The 27,559-nt window shown below is 36.7% G+C and overlaps 1 protein-coding gene across 2 annotated transcripts in view; it reads right to left on the reverse strand.

Moving 5' to 3' along the window:
* ERBB4 (erb-b2 receptor tyrosine kinase 4) overlaps window positions 1-27,559 on the reverse strand; it is a 1,302,405-nt gene that overhangs the window by 361,496 nt on the left and 913,350 nt on the right. For both annotated transcript variants that reach the window (XM_069578247.1, XM_069578248.1), the window contains exon 5: window positions 12,925-12,990. In XM_069578247.1, coding sequence (XP_069434348.1) covers window positions 12,925-12,990 — 66 coding nt within the window. The remainder of the gene's footprint in view (window positions 1-12,924; window positions 12,991-27,559) is intronic.

Raw genomic sequence — 27,559 nt, forward strand, 5'->3', positions numbered from 1 at the left:
ACTTTATTTTTTCCATGAAAGTGAAAGTCGCTCAGTCATGTCCGACTCTTTGCGACCCAATGGACTATATAGTCTATGGAATTCTATAGGCCAGAAACCTGGAGTGTGTAGCCGTTTCTGTCGCCAGGGGATCTTCCATGCCAGGAATTGAACCGGGGTTTCTGGCATTGCAGATGGTTTCTTTACCACTGAGCCAACTGGGGAAACACCCTATTATTAATTTTTTCCCCATAAAATGAACCATTTGATCCAACACCATTTATTGAATAATCTCTATATTTTCCATTAAAATGCTAACTTTATAGAAACCAAATTACTGTATAGACATTATATTGCACCTGGACTTTCTATTACATTCCATCGAGCTAATTCCATTCTGAACTAATGTGATACTCTTTTCATACTTACTACTTTATAACATTTTAATACTTGGAAAAAGTTCTTCTACATAGCTCTTCCTTTTAAGTGTGGGGTAATTAATTAAATATATTTTCCAGGAATATTTTAGACTATTTTTGTTCAATTAAAAGCAAAATTGAGAATTGATCAAAGGTAAAATTAAAGCTTAATTTTAGAAGAGCTGACCTTTTCATCTTATGCTGCTGCGTCACTTCAGTCGTGTCCGACTCTGTGCGGCCCCATAGACAGCAGCCCACCAGGCTCCACCGTCCCTGGGATTCTCCAGGCAAGAACACTGGAGTGGGTTGCCATTTCCTTCTCCAATGCATGAGTGAAAAGTGAAAGTGAAGCCGCTCAGTGGTATCTGACTCAGCGACCCCATGGACTGCAGCTTACCAGGCTCCTCCATCCATGGGATTTTCCAGGCAAGAGTACTAAAGTGGGGTGCCATTGCCTTTTCTGTTTCATCCTATGAGTCCCCTCATTTTATGGGTCCCCTCATCTAGGAATGTCGTAACTCTCCATTTATTTAAATTTTCTGTTGGTAGAGTTGGTAAAATATTTTCTGTTGGCAAAATATTGTGGTTTGATTTTTTTTAAAAATTATCCATAATTACCTGTGTCAGAGTCTGTCTCTCATCTCCATCCTTTCCCTAGTCAATGTAATTAAATACATCTTCAATACATGCAACATCCTCATTGTTAAGAAAAATAATCTTTTGGGGTAACGGTTCAAGAAATATTCAAAACAGAGCAAAACCTGAGTTATAGTTATATTGCTGTAACTGCTCCATTAAGAAAAACATTCATAGGCAAAAGACTTTGGCTAACTGCAAAATAAATATCATCAGTGATATGTGAAAATGATACCTTGGGTCTATCTTTTATTACTTCACCATAAATTAGTATAGTTACTATTTCTCTTGAAAATATCTATGTTAATGGCAAGAAGTATCTATGATACTATTATAAATTGCCAAATTATCAATAAAATTGTTATTGGCTTGAGAAATGGAACACATCTGATATTTTGAGAATTCACATTTATTCTAATATAGCCAGTAAAAATGTTACTTGACATAAGCACAATTGACAAGTATCCAGTATCCACTTCTTCTCTTTCTCATCCCAGTGCCACTTATTTAATTCTTCCTCCAGCTGAACCAATTAAATCAACAAATAGACGATGTATCTCATATTAACGCAAGGCAGAACTCTAAGGAGGATATTTTTCTTCAGGCTTGCCCAACTCCCTAATCATGAGAGTAGCAAACAGTGACTCTAATGAGTGTTCTATTAATTAGAGGACACTCTCATGTCACATGTAGCTCATTTTGAAATCTTGTATAGTTAAAGATAGTTATTCTAATGACTGTCAAGTCTTGCTACAAAGCATTCAGCATAAATCGTGATTACTACCATAATAAAATTATTATGTTTACTTATTTTTTTGGTTGTGTCAGGTCTTAGCTGTGGCACATGGGAACTTTCATGGAGGTGCACAGACTCTCTAGCTGTGGCCAATGGGCTCATTAGTATCAGTGCATGGGCTTTGTTGTTTCATGGCATGTGGGATCTTAGTTCCCTGACCAGGGATTGATTCCAAATCCCCTTCATTGCAAGGGGGGATTCTTAACCACTGAACTTCCAGGGAAAACCCACAAAATGCTTCTAATCTTAACATTTTTAGATATTTCTGACTTTTCTTCTCAATGCCCTTTCAATAATCCTTCTAATGTGTGGTACTCTCTCTGATCTCACTGCTAGGTTACCTGCTTCTACCCAATCCACAGTTTGCACTCCTGTAGTGTAAATGCCTGACATTAAACTTTTGATGGTGGTTTCCCAGGTGGCGCTAGTGGTAAAGAACCTGCCTGCCAATTCAGGAGACAGGAGAAGTGGGTTCAGTCTCTGAGTTGGGAAGATCCCCTGGAGAAGGGCATGGCAACCCACTCCAGTATTATTACCTGGAGGATCCCATGGTCAGAGGAGCCTGGTGGGCTACAGTCCATGGGATCGCAGAGTCAGACACGGTTGAAGCAACTTAGCAGGCATACAAGCTTTTGATTGCTAGGTGTTAGCTGCTCAGTTGTGTTTGACTCTTTGTGACCCCGTGGACTGTAGTCCTACAGGTTCCTCTGTCCATGGAATTCTCCAGGCAATAATAATGGAGTGGGTTACCATGCCCTTCTCCAGGGGATCTTTCTGCCCATGTATTGACCTCAGGTCTCATGCATTGCAGCCACCAGGAAGCCCTTGATTGCTAACACATCCACTTCAAAGACATTCATGTCAAACAAACATATTCCAGGTGTATGACACAGATGCTAGTAAACACCTAGATAAGAAGCCAGACTGTATCTGCTCATGAAGTTCTCCTCTTAGGAAAATAGCTTCGGGTAACCCAGATAACTAACATTTTAAGTGACCTCACTTTTCTGTTTCCATACCTAAATTCCTACTGCTATATTTTAAATTGATCAGTAAAGAGTGAACTTATAAAGTCCCAAATACTCACCTGTACTCCAATAAAGACAGGGCTACAGGTCTATACTTTCTCTCTACCTGTGACCTCACAGTGCAGCCATTGAGCCTGCCATATGTCCTTGACCTGTGAATAATAAACCATGCTTTTTCAAAGTTCCTTGATGGTTACTGCTGAGGTATGTCTTGCAATTATAATAAGAACTACCAGGGCTGGTCCAGCCACAAGGTTGACTCAGATCCAGAAAATACCTGTAGGGACTCATCACACGTAGTAGTGGCCCAGGTGAATGCCTCAAGCATTTTGAGTATACAGAATCACTGTCTATAGGCTAAAACTAACATAAAATATTTCCATAAAATATCTGAGCATAAATCTGTATCATCTATATCTATGGCTAATCACTGTGTGTCCCCACATGCAAATACCATTAGTTGAGTTTAGTTGCTCAGTTGTGTTCAATACTTTGTGACACCATGGATTACAGCATGCCAGGCTTCCCTGTCCATCATCAACTCCCAGAGCTTACTCAAACTCATGTCCATCGAGTCAGTGATACCATCCAACTGTCTCATCCTCTGTCGTCCCCTTCTCCTACTGCTTTCAGTCTTTCTGAGCATCAGAGTCTTTTCAAATGAGTCAGTTCTTCACATCAGGTGGCCAAAGTATTAGAGTTTCAGCTCTAGCATCAGTCCTTCCAATGAATGTTCAAGACTGACTTCTTCAGGATTGACTGGTTGAATCTCGTTGCAGTACAAGAGACTCTGAAAGTCTTCAACATTTAATTTCAAAAGCATCAGTTCTTCGGCACTCAGCTTTCTTTATAGTCCAACTCTAAAATTCACACATGAAAACTGGAAAAACCATAGCTTTAACTAGACAGACCTTTGTTAGCAAAGTAATGTCTCTGCTTTTTAATATGCTGTCTAGGTGGGTCATAGCTTTTCTTCCAAGGAGCAAGCGTTTTTTAATTTCATGGCATCAGTCACCATCTGCAGTGATTTTGGAACCCAAAGAAATAAAGTCTGTCATTGTTTCCCCATCTATTTGCCACGAAGTGATGGGACCAGATGCCACGGTCTTAGTTTTCTGCATGTTGAGTTTTAAGCAAACTTTTTCACTTTCCTCTTTTACTTTCATCAAGAGGCTCTTTCGTTCTTCTTCACCTTCTGCCATAAGGGTGGTGTCACCTGCATATCTGATGTTATTGATATTTCTCCCAGCAATCTTGATTCCAGCTTGTGCTTCATCTAGCCCAGCATGTCACATGATATACTTTGCATATAAGTTAAGTAAGCAGGGTGACAATACACAGCCTTGACATACTCCTTTCTGGATTTGGAACCAGTCTGTTGTTCCATATTCAGTTCTGACTGTTGCTTCTTGACCGGTATACAGAATCACAGGAGGCAAGTAACATGGTCTGTTATTCCCATCTCTTTCCGAGTTTTCCATACTTTGTGGTGATCCACAGAGTCAAAGGCTTTGGCATAGTCAATAAAGCAGAAGTAGATGTTTTTTCTGGAACTCCCTTGCTTTTTTGATGATCCAAAAGATATTGGCAATTTGATCTCTGGTTCCTCTGCCTTTTCTAAATCCAGCTTGAACATCTGGAAGTTCATGGTTCGAGTACTGTTGAAGTCTGGCTTGGAGAATTTTGAGCATTACATTGCTAGCATGTGAGATGAGTACAATTGTGTGGTAGTTTGAACATTCTTTAGCATTGCACTTCTTTGGGACTGGAATGAAAACTGACCTTTTCCAGTCCTGTGGCCACTGTTGAGTTTTCCAAATTTGCTGGCATATTGAGTGCAGCATTTTTATAACATCATCTTGTAGGATTTGAAATAGCTTAACTGGAATTCTACCACCTCCTCTAGCTTTGTTTGTAGTGATGCTTTCTAAGGCCCACTTGATTTCACATTCTAGGATGACTCGCTCTAGGTGAGTGATCACACCATTGTGATTATCTGGGTTGTGAAGTTCTTTTTTGTACAGTTCTTCTGTGTATTCTTCCCACCTCTTCTTAATATCTTCTGCTTCTGTTAGGTCCATATCATTTCTGTCCTTTATTGTGCCCATATTTGCATGAAATGTTCCCTTAGTATCTCTAAGTTTTTTGAAGAGATCTCTAGTCTTTCCCATTCTATTGTTTTCCTCTATTTCTTTGCACTGATCACTGAGGAAGGCTTTCTTACCTCTCCTTGCTATTCTTTATAACTCTGCATCCAAATGGATATACCTTTCTTTTTCTCTTGCCTTTAGCTTTTCTTCTTTTCTCAGCTATTTGGAAGGCCTTCTAAGATAACCATTTTTCTTTTTTCATTTCTTTTTCTTGGGGATGGTCTTGATCACTTCCTCCTAGACAACATCATGAATCCCGTCCCTAGTTCTTCAGGCACTCTATCAGACCTAATCCCTTGGATCTATTTGTCACTTCCCCTGTGTAATCATATGGGATTTGATTTAGTTCATACCTGAATGGTCTAGTAGTTTTCCCTACTTTCTTCAATTTCAGTCTGAATTTGGCAATAAGGAGTTCATGATCTGAGCTTCAGTCAGCTCTCTCCCAATCTTGTTTTTGTTGACTATATAGAGCAAACATCATAACTGTGCAGAAAAGCATATATAAAAATCATCTTTGTTCAAAGTTTTATTTGGTCAATAAGGGAACTTGAGAAAACTGAATTCCTTGAATCTCAGTTAGTTTAGAACTAGGACTAAATCTCTCATCTCCTGATGCCCCCAGTTCGGTGTTCTTTTTGATCTTTTCAAACACTCCTTGGCTTTGTTTTGTACCCAGAGCATTTCCAGAGAAGAGGTGCATTTTGTATACTTCTTTTTACCCCTTGAGCGTTTAGCATGGCTTTAAATGATATTCCCTGAATCACATTAAATTGTATTATACAGAGCATTTCAGATAACTAAAATGAACATCACTTTCTTTAAATCTTTGAGAAAGATCATCCAATTACAGCTAATATTATCAATGTACAGCAAAATAAACAGCATATTAACAGTGCTTCCCTTAATTTTACAATATCTCCAGAAACTACTAATCCAAAAATAAGGAAATAATTGAAATCAATAGGAAGGGTTATGGACATGCAAAGTTATTAGTAAAATACAAGGGTTTTAATTAAAGATGTTGGCTTTCAACAAAGGCTCACTGTTATCCTGATTGATTGAGACTGCTGGCTCAGCACTTCTTTTCTCTTCATTGGCTCCCACTTGCTTTTCTCTGCTCTAATTGGATATTTATTTACTGCATTACACCTTCTTTTTAAACAGGGTTTGTTTCAGAAAGATTGTAAATACAATTACACTTTAGACAAACTGTATGCATGTATGTGAGTATAATTAGTACATTATTTTCATAATTTGCCATTTTGCTTTTAATATCCACAGGAAAATTGGAAATTTCATGGGAAAAAATGCAATTTAGTTTCGAGTTGCTACATTTCTTTGTTTAAATTTTGAGGAAGAAATATATATAATATTTTTCTTAGATTTTAACATTTATTTCAAACAAGTTCCACATACATTTTAAAAGGAATAAAAGTAAGTTTCAGTCAGTTCAGTTCAGTTCAGTTCAGTTCAGTCGCTCAGTCGTGGCCGACTCTTTGCGACCCCATGAATCGCAGCACGCCAGGCCTCCCTGTTCATCACCATCTCCCGGAGTTCACCCAGACTCACGTCCCTCAAGTTGGTGATGCCATCCAGCCATCTCATCCTCTGTCATCCGCTTTTCCTCCTGCCCCCAATCCCTCCCAGCATCAAAGTCTTTTCCAATGAGTCAGCTCTTCGCATGAGGTGGCCAAAGTACTGGAGTTTCAGCTTTAGCATCATTCCTTCCAAGGAACACCCAGGGCTGATCTCCTTTAGAATGGACTGGTTGGATCTCCTTGCAGTCCAAGGGACTCTCAAGAGTCTTTTCCAACACCACAGTTCAAAAGCATCAATTCTTCGGCTCTCAGTCTTCTTCACAGTCCAACTCTCACATCCATACGTGACCACTGGAAAAACCATAGCCTTGACTAGACGGACCTTTGTTGGCAAAGTAATGTCTCTGCTTTTCAATATGCTATCTAAGTTGGTCATAACTTCTCTCCCAAGTAAGTTTAGCTATTTCTAAATTTCACCCTAGAACTGAATAGAATCCATAAGCCAGACCAAGGTTTTCTTCCTATTATTAAACTAAAGTTTTAATATATTGCAACTACAGAAACTAATTTTGTGTGCATAAGTATAATAAATGAGAAAAATGCTAAATAATTTCTAATTTTTCCTAGCATGTTCTATAAAGTTTGTATAGAAACAATAAATAACATAAAGTGTTGGTTGGCACAAGCTTTTATTTTGCCAATATCATAATACGCTCCATTCACAATTATCTACACTAGAACAAAGATACTGTTTGTATTAATTTCAGTGCTATTTTATTTTAATTTAAAAAAGATTTTGAGATAACCTAGCTAGGATGAATACTGTAGAAGTAAAAGGTGAATTCCCCTAGAAGTTTTCCTTTGGCTAAAATAATGCTTTTCATTAATCAATTTAATGAACAAGTTGAAGCATTCATTTCCTCTTTTTTTTTTTTTTTTGGTGTGACATTTTGGTTTAAGAGGCAACAATGTTTTAACATATTGTCAAGTGCACTTACATTTTTCAATTACTTTCTAAGCAAGAAGTTTCCCTTATAAAGCAACTAGAAACTGAAGAATATATTGAGTGGTAATCAGCTGAGAAAATCTGACTTATACAACCTGCAGTTAAAGACAATTATAACTGCTTTAATGCAAAATGTGTAAGGTTGGGAGAATCAAACTGTAATATTTTGATCCATGCCCGCCTCATCCTCCCAAGCACAGTTCCTAACTGAGACGACAAAAGAAATGCATAAAATGAAATAACCACCCAGGCTGATAATAGGAGGCTGGAGAAAGCTGGCCTGATACTGTGCTTAAAGATAAAAAAGGACATGCAGTATCTATTTTAAATGAGATAAGTGTGATTCATATATCTTGCAGGGACAGAGATAACTTTGTTCCTTTAATCATTATTATTTATTACTTAAAGCTTAGTCTCTTTCACACCTAAACCTTCCAGCGCAAACCTTAGGACTCAGTTCTTACGAACAGAGAGAGTTGTCATTCTTACCAGTAAGCCTACTAAATAATACTACTATAAGCTTCAGACTTCACACAGCAGATAAGTTTGTCTCTCCTGACATGAGTACATTAATCCACTGAATCAATTTACTTAAGCTGTGCTGTGGAGCAATGTGGCCACGATTTAACTGAGCTTAAAAGCACTTTCAACTTTTGAGTCACGGCTCCATGTACAATGCAGGCCCACAGTACCCTTCATAAGTTCTATTTTGACCTTTTACAACTATGTGAGAAATATTTCTGTTAGTCATGATACTGTAACATCAAAAAGGATCTTAAAATAATGAATTTAAGCTATTTTAGAAAATCAGACTCCTGAGTAAAATAGGATAGAATACCTGGTTAGATTCTACAAGAAAAATTTACTTGCTTTAATACTAACAAAATTCTTTAGATTTTCTAAATTTTTTAAGGAATTTGTTTAGAAAATATTTTAATTTTTAAAATATTTTAGCAAAAAACATTTTTAAAATAGCTGCTGGCTTCAGAGTTTACAGTATGAAGGTTATCAAATGTCATAGAGGAAAATGGCACATTTGCATTATTCGATACGCAGTCAAAGCTAACTGCAACAACCAAAGCAAGGATATAAAAAAAGTTGCAACATGTTACTAAATTTTACTAAAAATTTAAAAATTTTATAGGTATGCCTGGTGAACTGTTGTCCAAAGTGCTGGGAAGAAAAATTTTCCTCTACCCTTCTAGCTGGTTTACAAATTATATTGATAGGAGGCAGCTTAACAGGGAAAAGTCAAATAAAAGATTAATAACATGTATGCATGGGAGAAATCCAATAAAACTGAGTCTTGCCAAAACGACCAAAATTCTCACTTTAAAAACAAATTTCAGCTAAAGACAAAGCAGGATGTTGGGAAAAGTGATTTGGGACTTGAAAGGGGATGAAGCCAATTGAGATGGAGATAGAAAAGCAAATGTTTGGAACACAGGGACAGTGGGATTCAGAGGAATTTTAACTGACTGCAAAGTGCCTCCTCATCAAACACACCTAGTGCACGCTATGGCTTTCTGTGTGCAGTTCCATTCATGGGATAGCTTCTTTATCTGCACTTTTCTAGGAAGTTAGGGGAAAGATCCAAGTTTTCCAGGTTTTCCAAGCCTTAAAAATAGTCAGCCTAAATTAATCCTCATACCAAAGACACACATTTTGGGGTGGCAAGTTTTGCTTCCCTACAATACTAAGCTGTCCGTTTATTAATACTCTTGTCCCACTTCACAAAATCTATTAAAAACAGAACCTCAAACCTCGTCCTCATTTCTTTTTAAAACTTCTGAATCCTACACACCTTCCCTCAAACTTATCACCGATGTCATCACCATTTTTGCTTTTCCATATCTCTGTTCAGAGACGTTTTCACTCTGATCACCGCTCTTTGCTTCATTCATCCTAACAAGTCATTCATTATCATGGACTTGTTTTCTTAGGACCTGAATTACTTGTCTTTACTGTGACCTCTTACAGAGGATCATTCCTGGCATATTTGCTGTGTTAAGAAGAAACCCTGTGGGAGGATGTCAGCATTGATATAATGGGGCGAATAATATGTATTCTTGAGGTCAGTGTCCTTGGCTAAGGTGTGGAGCTTTTAAATATTTTACCTTTCTTCCATAATATATGCAGAATCTCAAAGTTAATTATTCATAAAAGTAAGGAAATATTTGACAAATATGAAACTGAGTACCTCCAGAGAAACCTTACTGAAGTGAATTTGTTTCAGTCATAAGGAAAGAAATCATTTGTAAATGATAAAGATGATGTCTAAAACATCCTAAAACTCATTTTTGTATGCTCAGTCAATAAAAGCAGGATATTTTCAAAAATTTGCCCAGCCTGTTTTCTGATTCTTAGGAATTTTAATCAGGGCTCAGAGATAAGTACATCTGAAGTAGGTGTAAGGGTAAGTAATATATTTTAACTAACAGAAGGGCTATCAGCAATCTAAAGGAAGCTAGGAAAATTTTACATTTCTTTTGAAAAAAAGTTCATCATGGATGTTACTTCACCATAAGCTCTCTAGATGTCTAATATCTCTATAGAATCTCTCATAAGGTCTATTCTCAAAATTTCTGATTGTACTTCTAAACTTCAGGTCTTACAATAAGTACATCTTTGACTTCCAAAATACATTTTGCCTCAGGATGCTGGGCTCTATAAATATGGATATGTAATTTATCTTTCAAGTGACTCAAAGGAGGAAACAGAGAACAGAAGTGAGTGATAAGGGCAAGCGGCCTTCTCTTCACTCCAGTGTTTTGCCTATTTATTCCCCAGTCACCTATGTCAGTATCATTCCCAAGGTGGAAGTGGTCTGCAGTTTTGCTCCGACATGCATTCACTCAGATTTAAGTTGGATTAAGTTTTATAACAGTATCGCTTTTAGTTTATTATAATATTACCTATTATTTACTAGGTCCTTAGTATATAGCAAAAATATTTAAACATGTCAACCAGATTATTATTGTATTGAATTTGATTCCAAAGAAGTAACCCTCTGAGGTAAGTGTAATATCTCCATTTTATAGATATGGTAACTGAGGTTTAGAAAAATTAAATCACTTTCTCATGCTATAAAGTGGAAACAACTGAGATTTTTTCATCTGGCTGACTATAAATCCAGTGTTCTTGTCCCCTAAACTGCTATGCAATATGGTATACAGAAAACAGTATTATTCTTAGGTTCAGGACATTTAGGTCAAAATCTCAGGTACTACCTGCGTAAATTTAACGATTCTCTTAAATATTTCCTCTGTTTACATTTCCCCGATTGTGGAATGAGGTTAATGATAACTGACTTCTTTAAATAACAGAAATATTGTGAAAATAAATTTTAAAATGGAAATATTTTATAAACTATAAAATCCATGCAAATGAATATTATTCTAAAATTTGAGTCTGCGTCTATCAGATATAAGTGTTTGTGGAATTTAAATTTGATAGATTCTGGAGTAGGCACAGTGACCATTAAGCCAATTTTACGTTATTATACTGAGCTTAATTTCCATGCTGGAAAATTAGGTGAATTAAATGACTGTGTGGCTGATATTTGATAACATGAGCTATGGCTTGATAACTATCTTACTGAAGACTCTCTACCACGCCAACTTGGTGGCAAGTAACAAAACTAGTTCAAATGTATTAGAATATTGCATTTATTAAGGTCCCCAAAGAAAGAAGTACATTTGGACATCAGGAAGACCAGAGAACGAGGAAGCAAAAATGGTCAAAATCTTTCTCTCTCCAATTATCCTTCGCCTCTGCATGGCTGATTTATTTTTTGGTGTCACTGAGGACTGGTTATTTCTCCTTCTCATTAATAGACATCGCTCCAAAATAGACAGCTCAACTAAGTATAATCTCTCTTTCAGATTCTGACATGGTGTAACCAGCACCTGTTGATCTCAAGTTCAAATTCTCTAGAAAGAGAATCTGATTGGCCCAGCCTGGATTAATTATCTATTATAGGACTTCTTAACCTTTGGTATTATTAACATTGTCTGCTGAATAATTATTCTTTGCTTGGGATATGTAGAGTGAGGCACTCCTGTATTTGTAGGATGTCATTAAAACATTTTGATCACTATCACAGTGAATGCATTTCACATAGTAATCCAATATTACTTTAGAATCCTGCTTAAAATTCTTGCCAAAACATTGCTGCCATAAAACATTGCTTTTCTTAAATAACTTAAGTCTATACTTTTCATCCAACAGTATAAGAAATTTCCGCAATATCTAATACTTGTATGTTCAAATATTTAAATAATATTTTCCGTGTTTTCTATACTAAAAAAAGAAATACATTTCAAATAGCTTCTACACTCTTTTCCATTGATTATTTCAGCTGTTGTTATTACAGCAGGAAGAAAATTTATTACCATTTATATGGAGCATTTTGTGTTTTCTTTTAAAAGAAAACATTTATCCTTAAGATTAGCAAAAGTTCAGTGCTGATTTAAGTATCACAACTTTAAGAATGTTAAAACATTAGATATTTGTCTTTATGTTCAGTATGCTTTGTTTTAAAATATCTTAGCAGTGATATTCTCCTCATATTTATCTTAATAACTAATATAAAAAATAACATACACTAAGATACATTGTGTTTAATAGGGAATCTATATTTATAATTCACACAGTTTTTATCTCTGTGCCAAGAACAGAGTGGGTACACAGTATCCTTTTCCTTTTTTCTTTCTCCAGTGAATGGATAGTCAGGTTGCTGCTGCTGGGGCTGCTAAGTCGCATCAGTTGAGTCCGGCTCTATGCAACCCCATAGACGGCAACCCACCAGGCTCCTCTGTCCCTGGGATTCTCCAGGCAAGAACACTGGAGTGGGTTGCCATTTCCTTCTCCAATGCATGAAAGTGAAAAGTGAAAGTGAAGTCGCTCAGTCGTGTCCAACTCTTAGTGACCCCATGGACTATAGCCCACCAGGCTCCTCCATCCATGGGATTTTCCAGGCAAGAGTACTGGAGTAGGGTGCCATCACCTTCTCCAGGTTACTATTTGGGAAAAGCACTGAAATAGTCAGTTAACCTGAAATTCAGTTAATTATCATTTTGTATACATTTGGATTTCCTACTTCCTCTGATGTACAGACTCTGAGGTCATTGTTAATATCACCACATCTGTACTGTATCATTAATCTGGAAACCACAAAGAAATATAAGAAATGATTATATGTTTCACTTGAAAGCAATGAAATTAGGCAGTTTACTTACATAGAGACTAGTCTATCACACAGAAGCAAAGCTCATTTTCAGGTTTCTGATAACCAGAAGTGTGAAAAGCTTCAATTATTAAAATTACTTGACCATTTCAAGCCTGTTTTCTCACTGTTGAACACTTACAAGTCTGGCAATGATTCTCTGTGGGTCCCCAGCATCGGCCAGTACAGGACTTATGGCAACGTCCACCTGTAGAATAGGAAAAAAGCATGTGTGTATTATAATCTTTAATCTTTCACTCTGACTAGGAGCTAACATTGCAAAGGAAATATTCCTCTTCTTTATGAGGATTTTTATGTCATACTAGAGTTGAAACATAGCTCATAAAATGCCCACTTAAGTAGCAAAATTTGAATGTCAAATACATATGAAGCAGAGAAATACAATCTCTTGATATTCAAAATCCTCTCACCATTTTACAAGAAAAGGAAATACATGACTTTGTGAATGCTCCTGGATAGTCAGAAGTAAATATTTACATGAAATAAGCTTTACTTTGACTAGACTACTGAATATTTCTTTTCTACTGATTTTTCTACTTGATATAAATTCAAAAGTTCACAGCCCACTAATATCAACAGACATTAAGGATTAAATCAATAGTTAAAAAGAAGGTGGAGTCTATGAAAACAAAAATATATTACAAACATAGGATAAACCTTCAGAAAAAAAAGGTTGTTTACATAATTTAGATTATCTCTTTTTGTCAAAGGTCTTTTATATCTTTAAAAATTATTGAAATACAGCTGATTTACAATGTTGTATTAGTTTCAGGTGTACAGCAAAGAGATTCAGTTGTACAAATATGTGTGTGTGTGTGCGTGTATGTATATATATATTTACATTCTCTTTCATCACACGTTTTTACAAGATTTTGAGTATCACCTTTATGCTACACAGAAAGTCCTGGCTTGTTATCTGTTTTTTATATAGTAGTGTGTATATTTTCCCACTCCAGTGTTCTTGCCTGGAGAATCCCAGGGACGGGGGAGCCTGGTGGGCCGCCGTCTATGGGGTCACACAGTCAGACACTACTGAAGCGACTTAGCAGCAGCAGCAGCAGCAGCAGCAGTGCATATTTTAATACCAAACTCCTAATTTATCCCTCCCCCTTCCCCTTTGGTAACCATCAGTTTGCACTCTGTCTTTTTAAAACTTTTTCTTGAGGTATAATTAATGTACAGTATTAATAAGTTTCAGGTGTATGTCACAATGATTCACAATTTTAAAGGTTATTTTCCATTTATAGTTATGAAACAATATTAGTTATATCCTTGTGGAGGAGGACCTTCAGAGGTTGTGTCTGAGTTGACCTGTAAGCTGAATCTGGGCGATCAGAGGCTTCTCACTTGCTTCCCTGTCCTTGAAATGTATGTCCCTCTGACTATTCTCATGCTAGCAGCTGTTTCAAGGACATAGCCTTGAGAGAGAAAGGTGTTGTTGAGACCATCTGGACTAAGTAAGTGACCAAATTTAGTTAAGACCTTGATGCAAACTTTTAAGACTCTGACAGGCGGATGCTGAAATCTACTTATCTTGCTGCTGCCCAAGACAAGTCTCATACATAAGTCACCTAGCTTATGAAACTTGTCACCTACAAATCTAGTGTGGGCTGCCTCTTTCTTCCATCTCTCCTTGCCCTTTGTTTACAGGTGCCAATTTGCAAACCAACACCTTTATATAAATATTTCAAGTATTGAAAAGAATTATTTTATTTTTGAAAGTTTATTTTTTTTCTTTTTTTTTCTTTTTTTTATTTTTTAAATTTTAATATCTTTAATTCTTACTTGCGTTCCCAAACATGAACCCCCCTCCCACCTCCCCCCCATAACATCTCTCTGGGTCATCCCGATGCACCAGCCCCAAGCATGCTGCATCCTGCATCAGACATAGACTGGCGATTCAATTCTTACATGATAGTATACATGTTAGAATGTCATTCTCCCAAATCATCCCACCCTCTCCCTCTCCCTCTGAGTCCAAATGTCCGTTATATACATCTGTGTCTCTTTCCCTGTCTTGCATACAGGGTCGTCATTGCCATCTTCCTAAATTCCATATATATGTGTTAGTATACTGTATTGGTGTTTTTCTTTCTGGCTTACTTCACTCTGTATAATTGGCTCCAGTTTCATCCATCTCATCAGAACTGATTCAAATGAATTCTTTTTAACGGCTGAGTAATACTCCATTGTGTATATGTACCACCGCTTTCTTATCCATTCATCTGCTGATGGACATCTAGGTTGTTTCCATGTCCTGGCTATTATAAACAGTGCTGTGATGAACATTGGGGTACATGTGTCTCTTTCAATTCTGGTTTCCTTGGTGTGTATGCCCAGAAGTGGGATTGCTGGGTCATAAGGTAGTTCTATTTGCAATTTTTTAAGGAATCTCCACACTGTTCTCCATAGTGGCTGTACTAGTTTGCATTCCCACCAACAGTGTAGGAGGGTTCCCTTTTCTCCACACCCTCTCCAGCATTTATTGCTTGCAGATTTTTGGATCACAGACATTCTGACTGGTGTGAAGTGGTACCTCATTGTGGTTTTGATTTGCATTTCTCTAATAATGAGTGATGTTGAGCATCTTTTCATGTGTTTGTTAGCCATCCGTATGTCTTCTTTAGAGAAATGTCTATTTAGTTCTTTGGCCCATTTTTTGATTGGGTCGTTTATTTTTCTGGAATTGAGCTGCATAAGTTGCTTGTATATTTTTGAGATTAGTTGTTTGTCAGTTGCTTCATTTGCTATTATTTTCTCCCATTCAGAAGGCTGTTTTTTCACCTTGCTTATATTTTCCTTTGTTGTGCAGAAGCTTTTAATTTTAATTAGATCCCATTTGTTTATTTTTGCTTTTATTTCCAGAATTCTGGGAGGTGGATCATAGAGGATCCTGCTGTGATTTATGTCTGAGAGTGTTTTGCAATTTCAATTATTTTTCTAATATCCTCTTCTAAAACTTTTATTGATACTACTTTCTTTCTCAAATATCAGCCTTTATTTCCTGTGGCCTCATTTTCCTTTTAATGATGCTACTATGGGTACTGGACTCAGTGAAAAAAGCTGTCCCACAGAGAAATTCCCTACAATCACAACAAAAGAATATTAGCTAGAAGAGATCATGTATAATGACTTCCCTTGAAGTTTGCTGTTGAATTTCATAGGTTCATTCCAAACTTTTTTGAGTACAAGGAGATGGAATGGGCTTATCTTTAGGGAAAAGTGGACATGAAAATGTATCAAAGATAAAAGTGTTTCTATAACATACTGTCTATTAAACCTTTATTGTTAATTTTCTAATATAAATTGTGAATGGCTACATGCCTATCAAGATGTTCATTTTAACATAGCTAACTACATTGTAAAAAATTATGGAAAAAGGTTATACCAAAGGTTTCCATCTTTCCTTGACCCACAGTTTTTAACTCTTCCTTTAATTTTAATTTCTTTTCGGATGTGGGAGTTCTTACAACTGGGGCATTTTTGTTTCTTTGTTCTTGTTTCTCTTTATGAGACTGTATGGACCTAGCATGTTAAAGGCTTCCACAGCTAAGGGACAGATTCAGCAGATACCTTTCAAAGGCTGAACCTCAGACCATCCTGCTGGTCAACTCTTCCACAAGTGAATAGCACTATTTTCAAATTAATGTAATACGTAAGCTCAATCCCAGCCACACTCTTAAAAGTATCAAGATCCTGGCCCCGGTGGAGCTTATTTAAAGCAATTCTGTTTGTGAAGCACTGTTGCTGACATCACCAGCATATAATATCCTGTCACTCTGCCATCTGTTTATTTAAATCCAAACACATTATAACTACATAATGCAAGCTCATTCTAGCTGACAGGAAAAGAACTCCATCTGGCCTGAACAATATAACTTTAATCAGTGGTAATGATAATTATTATTAAAAACTGACTGGAGTTCTTTTGTGTAAAGCTAATAAATCTAAATTGATTTATACCAGCGGAAATTAGAAAGGACTGTGAGACAAAATGGAAAGCATTGCAAACTTTTTCTGAGTACAAACTTTTTTGAGAAAGTGGTTTAAAATGTTAATGTCTTTCTTTAGATATGTTAAAATCCTTTAAATTGACCCATTAAGTAGTCTGTTAATTGTCTGAAGCAGAGGATGATCTATCCTTTAATCTATGACTTCTCTAATAGTGTTTGGTTTTAATAAAATATTTAGCTTTATTTATTGTGAATGAACAACTATCTGTAGCTGTTAAAATATGCTGAGTAACATTAGACATGTTAAAATATTCAATGGATCCCCTTTAATTGGATTACATATTTTTTAATCTTATTCTTGCAGTTTCAATTTACAATTTCAAGGCCTACTCTCATATTTAATATAAAAGTAGTACTACTAGAAATTTTTTTATGATTCTTATCAAAATGTGATGGCAAGACACATTTAGTTGGGCATAGGTGATATAGTGCCTGCACACACACTGAAGTTTTAAATATTAATAATTTATGTCTATGTGTTGTTAAGACATCTTATTTGGTAGTTTCCATTTTTCACTCATATTAAAACAAAAATATTAATCATTCCTAAAAGAGAAACCTAACAATGCTTCTTTTCCAAGGTTTTACTCAGACTTAGAATCCCTCCATCCCTTTTGGAAACCAATTGAAGGTGATCACTTGGCCCACACATTTCAAGTTCTATAATGACAAGTGTGCTGGAGGACTGTGAATTGAATCTGCTGCTCCTGAATCAATGGCTGCTCCTTCTGTCCTGTCCTTCATTTCACTGTTTCTAGATCTCTGAGCCTTTTGGTATCCATTCAGGCACTCAGCAGTTCAGCTTTTGGTTTCCAAAACTGTGTGATATTGAGCACTTGGGCTAACTTGGTTTGATTCTTGCAGACAACTGAGTAATGTAGTTTTAGGGAGTGTCCCAGGTGGCTCAGTGTTAAAGGATCCTCCTGCCAAGGCAGGAGACGCAGGTTTGAGCTCTGGGTCAGGAAGATCCCCTGAAAAAGGAAATGGCAACCCACTTCAATGTGCTTCCCTGGAAAATCCCACGGACAGAGAGGCCTGGTAGGGTCCAGCCCATGGTGTTGCAAAGAGTCAACCACAAGTTAGCAACATGATGCAGGTAGTTTTAGGGACTATTATGTCTAATTTTTTAAAAAAATCTGTTTTTAGCTTTTTTTCTAACATTTGTGCTGCCCAGAAGTGTCTCCTTAGTAATTATTCATCTAGAACTGGGGAAAAAATTTATGCTAACTTTTTTCCCCCTATTTTCCTCTCATCCATCTATTTGTAATTATTTCTTGAATACTGTCTGTATCTGTGTATCAGGAACTATGAGAAATATTGAAATTAAGCTGAAACAGACATGGTTACTATTCTAAGAAAATTCAGGCTTAATTCAGCATTTTTATGAAGGGAAAGGTTTTGGTTATGTTATATCTGATGCTCACCCTCTATGTGTTTAAAGAAAGAAGTCAATATATCTGATTTTTTCAATAGCCACTCCCCACTCCCCAGCTCAAGAAGAGTTAGACAAAGCCAGGTTGTGGTGGATCATTCCCAATGTAAAGCCTGGTAGCTCCGAAGTCCACTATATTCCTCATATATGATTTATCTACATAACACCTAAAATGAGATCTGCCCAGAGCATTCCAGTGGAGAGAATAAATGTGACCTCTTATTGTTTGTGTCCCAACAGAAATGTTAATACTTTAACTATGGCTTATTGTCTTACTCAAAACCTTCTTTCTGTCATCTATTCTCAAATGAGCAGTACCACAGGATGCCCGATTCCTTGGGAAAAGAAACTGCATATGTCAATAATATCTTAGTGTCACTTCGTTTTATAAACTACGTCTCCAGTTCAATTCAGTCGCTCAGTCATGTCCGACTCTTTGCAACCCCATGAATCGCAGCACGCCAGGCCTTCCTGTCCATCACCAACTCCCAGAGTTCACTCAGACTCACGTTCATCAAGTCAGTGATGCCATCCAGCCATCTCATCCTCTGTTGTCCCCTTCTCCTCCTGCCCCTAATCCCTCCCAGCATCAGAGTCTTTTCTAATAAGTCAGCTCTTCACATGAGGTAGCCAAAGAATTGGAGTTTCAGCTTTAGCATCAGTCCTTCCAATGAACACCCAGGGCTGATCTTCTTTAGAATGGACTGGTTGGATTTCCTTGCAGTCCAAGGGACTCTCCAGAGTCTTCTCCAACATCTCAGTTCAAAAGCATCAATTCTTTGGCACTCAGCTTTCTTCACACTCCAACTCTCACATCCATACACGGCCACTGGAAAAACCATAGCCTTGACTAGACGGACCTTTGTTGGCAAAGTAATGTCTCTGCTTTTCAATATGCTGTCTAGGTTGGTCATAAATTTCCTTCCAAGGAGTAAGCGTCTTTTAATTTCACGGCTGCTATGAAATTTTGAAGCCCCCAAAATAAAGTCTGACACTGTTTCCACTGTTTCCCCATCTATTTCCCATGAAGTGATGGGACCGGATGCCGTGATCATTTTCTGAATGTTGAGCTTTAAACCAACTTTTTCCCTCTCCTCTTTCACTTTCATCAAGAGGCTTTTTAGTTCCTCTTCACTTTCTGCCATAAGGGTGGTGTCATCTGCATATCTGAGTTTATTGATATTTCTCCCGGCAATCTTGATTCCAGCTTGTGCTTCCTCTAGCCAAGCATTTCTCATGATGTACTCTGCATAGAAGTTAAATAAGCTGGGTGACAATATACAGCCTTGACGTACTCCTTTTCCTATTTGGAACCAGTCTGTTGTTCCACGTCCAGTTCTGTTGCTTCCTGACCTGCATATAGGTTTCTCAAGAGGCAGGTCAGGTGGTCTGGTATTCCCATCACTTACAGAATTTTCCACAGTTTATTGTGATCCACATAGTCAACTTCTCCAGTAGTTTGTTTTTAAAAGGAGAACAGGAAAAAAGAGAAACTAGACACTAGCTTATGTAAATGGGTGAAACATTTAGGTGCACTGAGCCTTTGCCAATGCTATCAAAATCTGCCTATCTCCATGTTTCAATCAACTACATCATTTTTTTCATTATTTATTGTGATAATACTTTTAAAACTATTTGGGAAAATCTACTACTTAAAAATAAGAACCTGATGTTTCTATTCACTTTAGTGATAGCATAGTTATTTAAATTAATATTTCTATTTCCTGTCATTCTGACTCAGTTGAAGATGCTTACAAAACAAAAATTAAAAAAAAAATTCTGTCACTTTAACAAATAATTTAAAAATAAGTGCTGATTATTGCATATAAGTGTTATTTCAATTCACAGGCAATCACCTCTGTTTGTCAATCCATATGCATCAATCTCATGCTCACGCCCTGGAGGAGGAAATGGCAGCCCACTCCAGTATTCTTGCCTGGGAAATACTAAGGACAGATGAGCCTAGTGGGCTACAGTCCATGGGGTCACAAAGAGTCGGACACAACTGAAGCAACTGAGAAGTTAACAAATAGGACTAAATTTAATCTTTTATGCTTGTCCAGCAGATTTTGTATTCTTTTTTAGCAGCTAGAGTCCCTAAGCCACTTTGATAATTTTCAGTTCAGTTCAGTTCAGTCACTCAGTCATGTCCAGTTGTTTGTGACCCCATGGACTGCAGGACTCCAGGACTCCCTGTCCATCACCAACTCCTGGAGTTTACTCAAACTCATGTCCATGGATAATTTTAAGAGTCATAAATTCATGTTGGAAGCTTTGCTTGTTTGTGAAACTGCCTGACAGCAGGGACAGGATTTAATATGCACCTTTGTACTGCCTTATGCAAGTAATATGCTGGGACAGTTGAAGAGTTACAAAATATAAAGCCACTGGCAACCATAAAAGATTATATCCCCAAACTGCCCCTAGCTAAAAGGTGATGCTGTTGCATCCCTGGATTCTTCTTTCAGTTCTTTTAAAAACTGGCATTCTTGACTTCTTAACACTACATTTACTGGAGAAAGAGTGAGAGAACAGTATCTTTTTTATGACCATATATTTCAAAAAAGTAAAGTGAAACATTTTCGAAAGTCTACACTAAACCAGTTCCTTTTCTTGACCAGACCATAAAAAGATGAATGAGTCAGTGTTCTGCCCTCAAGGAGCTTTCAAGGACCAGGAAATAGGCAGGAATATAGGCAAATAAATATGATAATCAAAAACATGGGTATGCATAATGTATAGAAAAAACGAATTTAAAAAAGTATCTTCATAGGAGGCGGGCATTTCAGTTGGGCTTGGCTGTCTTGTTTGTCCAGCAGAAAAGGAGGAGGAGGGAGAACAGCTCCAGGCTGAATGGTTAACCTAAACAAGGACACAGAGACATGGATGTGCACAACTCTTTGGGGCCATAATGAATACTTTATGGTCCCTTGAGCAATTTGAATAGAAATTGTTGTTGAAGTATGAGCTTATAAAGCATCTTAAAAGTCTTTGCTGATGTTTATTCTGCACAGGTGTTATGGTGTTGGTCAAGGTTTTTGAGCTTTGAAAAGATGTGATTTGACTTGCAAGGTAGAAGGTGTCAGGGTATGATTCCTAAAAGTTAGTGCTGACATTTGAGTAGCTTGTGCAAAATGCTGATTTTATAGTCTGCGATGAGGTATAGAAATCCGTTTTTAAAAAGTGATTCCAGGGATTCCAAGGATAATGTATCTACAATAACAAAGCATATAGATAAAAGTACAATACTTTGGCATATAATTCCAAACTCTACTAACATCATGGCCATATTTTGCGACAGATCTGATCAGCTGCTTGGTAACTAAATGTACAGAATTAAACAATGCGAAAATCTAGTAATCTCTCATTTTCAGTGTTTACTCTGATTTGTGAATATATTTCCATTAATTTGCATTTTTGTTTCCCTCCGGAGTTCTAGAAAATACACAGCCTTTATTTTCAAATTTAAATAATTATAAATCACCCTTATGATAGTAAAGTCACAAGATGATTCCAGCAAATGATGTATTAGTAGGTTTTAATGATATTAATGTAATGTGAGATTGCTCTTTTTATCAGATGTTAATATTTCCCTTATTCCTATCTGACAGTTCTCACCGTCATGTGTTTATTTATCGTCACAATTTGTTCTATAGACTTACTTCACATTTTCATATAGTCTTAATTCAATCTTCCTATCTTTATGATTTGAAAGCTAATTATTGAACGGAAACTTTACTATTATAGATTTTGCTCTTCAGAAAAAATTGAACAGGTATTTTCACTGACTAGAAAGACAAAGTTAAAAATTAAATATATATATATATGTATGTATATGGAATTCTTCACCTTCCCTGGTGGCTCAGACAGTAAAGAACCTGCCTGCAATGCAGGAGACCTGGGTTCAATCCCTGGGTTGAGAAGATTCCTTGAAGAAGGCAATGGCAACCCATCCCAGCATTCTTGCCTGGAAAATGCCATGGACAGAGGAGCCTGGTGGGGTACAGTCCATGGGGTCACAAAGAATTGGACACAACTGAGTGACTAACACTTCACTTCACTTCACTTCACCTAGCAGCAAATTAAAACAAAACTTGATGTTTAAGTTGTTTTACTAATTACTGTATTGAAAAAAATAAGTCATGTCAACCTCATTCACATTTTTATAAGGAGCATCATGTTATTCATTTCATGCAACCTAAGTGAAAGGATTGAGAGTAACATATCTATTCATGTGATCAAGAGTAATTTTTAACAGAAGGGTGAAATATATCAAGTTCATTCTTCAACACTTCTATCCACCCTTTCCCTGTAAGTTCAACATCCGAGGACAAATCTATGATCACCAAAGCACACAGTTATCTCCAAGTCCATTACCATCTCAGAGAGGATTAGAGAGGAAAAGCTGATAGACTGACCAGTTAGTGTGGCACACAGAATTGCGAAGGTTTCAAAATACTGAGCCTACTTAGCAAATTTTGGCTTCTTCTGAGGTCTTCTGTAAATGCATAGGCAGGTCTAGCATAGGTATGATAATAGCAGAAACCCCAGGTACAAATAGAAGCCTGGGGAAAGTGAGGTGGGAAAACTGATAAGAGTATCATTTTTCAAAACCTCTTTAAATCATACATAATAATGAAAACCAGGTACTCTGTTAGCATGTTGAATTCAGATGTTTCTATCTACAGAATCTAAGAGAATGGACTGATCTACACAAATTTCAGTGTCAAAGAGAAATTTGATGATAACCTATTTAGAACATAAGATTGTTACTTATTGACATCCATAGCCTCATGTGATCTTAAGAGTGACTGACAGAAGTAATCTAATACATATTATGTCAAATGAGTAGACTAAAGGAATTCTTACTAAAGGAATTTAATTTCTCATTGAATGGAAAGGTCTGATACAATGTTATCTATGATACTACTATTCTGTATATTTTATATTTTCCCAGCATACAAACAGAGACAAACTTTAAAGAGAACCATAGCAAAGAAGCCAACATGTTCCCTTGTTGTTTTTTTTTTCCTATGATTTTTGGAAAAATCATACTATCAATAATAAAAATGATTCACATTATAATACATTTTTTAAATTTCCTGAATAACTGGAAGCTTTCATATTTGATAATGGCAAAGATTTCTATCAAATTAAGCAATTATAAAGCATCAATTCATATTTGTTCATAGCTGTGAACATAGAATATAATTCCCCCTACTGAGGAATAGAATTAGTTCCAATCAATGTCAAATGTCATTTTAAACATATAATAAGATGGAGTCTGAATTAAGGACCTTACTAGCAGACTTAAAAGAATATATTTAGATATGTCTGCTATTTGCAATCAATAATAGTGATAATCAGTAGATTTATGAGCACTTATAATGAACCAGCCAGGGCTACCAGGAACATCCCCAGAGCATCCTTCATCCTAGATAGAGTGTAGTCTATTTAGATATTCCCTTGGAGGTCTGCAGTGTCCAGCTTGATCAGCCTTATATGGTTGAAATTTTTAGGAATGCTCTAAATATTTTATGTATATTAACACAGTCAATCCTCATATAATCCTAGTAGGTTAAATTCTCTAAAATTTACATATCCAGACCACGTAGGAACAGTTTTATGCTTGTAACTCTTTGTAAAATGTCTATACCTGTATGATTAGCAAAAGTTTGAATATTTACATGTCCAACCCTGTATGCAAGACAGCAAAAGAAACACAGATGTATAGAACAATCTTTTGAACTCTGTGGGAGTGGGAGAGGGTAGGATGATTTGGGAGAATGGAATTGAAACATGTATAATATCATATATGAAATGAATCGCCAGTCCAGGTTCAATGCATGATACTGGATGCTTGGGGCTGGTGCACTGGGACGACCCAGAGGGATGGTACAGGGAGGGAGAAGGGAGGGGGGTTCAGGATGGGGAACACGTGTATACCTGTGGCGGATTTATGTTAATGTATGGATGAAAGTGAAAGAGGAGAGTGAGAAAGTTGGCTTAAAGCTCAATATTCAGAAAACAAAGATCATGGCATCCGGTTCCATCACTTCATGGGAAATAGGTGGGGAAACAGTGGAAATAGTGTCAGACTTTATTTTTTTGGGCTCCAAAATCACTGCAGATGGTGACTGCAGCCATGAAATTAAAAGATGCTTACTCCTTGGAAGGAAATTTATGACCAACCTAGATAGCACATTACTTTGCCAACTAAGGTCCTTCTAGTCAAGGCTATGGTTTTTCCTGCGGTCATGTATGGATGTGAGAGTTGAACTGTGAAGAAGGCTGAGCACCGAAGAATTGATGCTTTTGAACTGTGGTGTTGGAGTCCCTTGGACTGCAAGGAGATCCAACCAGTCCATTCTGAAGGAGATCAGCCCTTGGATTTCTTTGGAAGGAATGATGCTAAAGCTGAAACTCCAGTACTTTGGCCACCTCATGTGAAGAGTTGACTCATTGGAAAAGACTCTGATGCTGGGAGGGATTGGGGGCAGGAGGAGAAGGGGACGACAGAGGATGAGATGGCTGGATGGTATCACTGACTCGATGGACGTGAGTCTGAGTGAACTCCGGGAGTTGGTGATGGACAGGGAGGCCTGGTGTGCTGCAATTCATGGGGTCACAAAAAGTCAAACATGACTGAGTGACTGAACTGAACTGAACTGATGGCAAAACCAATACAACATTGTAAAGTAATTAACCTCCAATTAAAATAAATAAATTTATATTAAAAAATAAAGTGAAAAAAATTTATCCCTGATCTTCCCACCCCCATCAAAAATTTATTCCTGTAAAGCCTTCTTCATCTCAGATAATAGCAGCACAACCTTTTCAGAGATTCATTAGATTTTGAAGTCATTTTCAGCAACTCTTTTTCTGTCACATCCCAGATCCAAATTCACTAGCATATGCAATTGATTCTAACTTTAAAGTACATCTAAGTGTCCAATCATTTTCTAGCACCCACATCACTAAAGCACTATTATTTCTTGCTTGGATTAATGCAATAACCTCCAAACTGGTGTCCTAGTTTCTGCTCTGGCTTCTTTACCATCTCTTCTCAATATATTAGCTGGTGTGGTGCTGTTTATTCCCTAAATTGTGTCCAACTCTTTTGTGACCCCATGGACTGTACCCTGCCAAACTCCTCTGTCTATAGGATTTCCCAGGCAAGAATACTGTTGCCATTTCCTTTTCCAGGGGAGCTTCCTGACCCAGGGTTCAAACCTGCATCTCCTGCAATGCAGGTGGATTCTTAACACTGAGTCACATGATGTTCTTAGACCAGGTCAAATCCCAATAACTTCCATTTTTCTCAAAGTAAAACCCCAAGTTCCTTTTTGATGGTCGTTGAGATCTGAGAATATTTGGTCCTCTCTTCCAGGCCTCCATAACCTTATCTCCTGCTATTCCCTTCCTGGTTCACTCCTCTCACTCTCACTCCTGCTGTTTCTAGAAGATAAACAAAATGCATGACTCACTTAGAATTTTTATGCTTTTCTTCCCTGGACCTCTCTTTCTCTGATAGCTTGTAGTCAAATTGTTCACCTGCTCTCTTGTTTCTCCTAGATGCCACCTCTCAATGAGGTCTTCTCTTACCTACATTATTTATATTGAATATTTCAGATGCATTTGGTAGATTTTACTTCTAACACATGTTCAAATTCAAACTATTTAAAATTAAGAAAATATAAAATAAGAAGATAAATATCATCCATAAACTTTGCATTTGATGTTTTTCATTTTTTGAATTATATATATACACTTATATGCATAGTTTATAAATTAATAAAATACTCGACATAGTTTTATAATCTGCTATTTTCATAGCAGATATATTTCCTATTTTATATTGTACATTTTGAAGTGACATTAAACAAATGTGATTTTTTCTTTTTTGGCTGTATTTATCTCCCATCATATAGACATACTATAATTCAATTAACCTTTTGGCTTTATTGAACACTTAGGGTATGTAGGAGATCAGTACATGTATTTTAAAAACTACACATTAAAAGGATATCACTAATTTCCTGTCTTATTTTAAAGATTTATAGCTTATGGAGGGATGATCTGGATATCAGAAAGAACTTAACTATGTCCTTTTTGATATGCTTCTGGAAAACACTGATGGAATCTGACACTGATGTGTGGATCTCTAGATGCCTGGTGTATGTATCAGAACACCTGATAAAAGGACTGATGTCCTGGTGGGCCTAGATTTATGTGCTGGTTCTAGCAGTGTGTCAAAGGCCTCTGTACATACCTATCATATTTGACCTTTTCATCATAGAGTTGGATAAAACAATGGAATATGCTTGCTGGTTTTGAAAATGACACAAGTCTGGACAAAGCAGTGGTTGTTCACACAGAGGATAAAAGTTAAGATTTTAAAAGCACTTGGAAGGTAAAATGAGCCAAAAGTAACAATAAGACATTTAACAGGATCAATATAAATTCCTGCCACGTGTGGTTCTAAATCAGTATTTCATGTGAATATCAACAGATAGATATACACATACACAGAGTCTATCTGGCATGGGACGGGTAAGAATTTCATTTTTCTCTCTCTAACTGGCTGTGTCATTCCTTAGTTCCTTAGTTAGGTTAGTTAACTTCTCTATATGTTCTTTTTTTTTTTGCTTTTTGTACTTAAGTGTTTATTTCACACATTAAGGCTTACACTATGTTGTATAATTCAATCTAGATATCATCATCAACCTCACCACATCATCTACAACTTATTAAGCACTTTCTACATTCTAACTAGTAGATGGAGAGCTTTACACATAGTATTTCATTTAATTTATACAATAGCATCATAAGTACTACTATTTGTTCCATTTTATCCGTAATAAAACAGAAAACACCCTTTAAATGGAAGAAGAGATTAATTCCTTGATAGCATGTCACTTAGTGTGTTTGTGTCAAAATCTTTTGTTCCTGTCCATTTTAAAATTTCTAATTGACATTTACTTTGATTCTACTGTTTATTTATTGATTCAACTGTAAATGGCAATAAAATGATTGTCAGTTAAATATAAATATATTTTAGCAATTATTATGACAGCATTTTTGGTAACAGAAAATTATAGCCCACAGTTTAGAGAAGATAGAATACTGAAAAATCTATTATTCAAAAGTACTATTGTGCATATAACCAGTTTATAATATTGTCATTTACTGCACTCTGTTCCTATAACTCCTGCTAAATTGCAGAAAACATAAGCTCTGACGTCATTTTCTTTGGGATACAAATAGGAAAAGGAGTATGTCAAGGCTGTATATTGTCACCCTGCTTATTT

This window comes from Ovis canadensis, chromosome 2 (assembly GCF_042477335.2).
Source record: "Ovis canadensis isolate MfBH-ARS-UI-01 breed Bighorn chromosome 2, ARS-UI_OviCan_v2, whole genome shotgun sequence".
NCBI classification, from domain to species: Eukaryota; Metazoa; Chordata; class Mammalia; order Artiodactyla; family Bovidae; genus Ovis; species Ovis canadensis.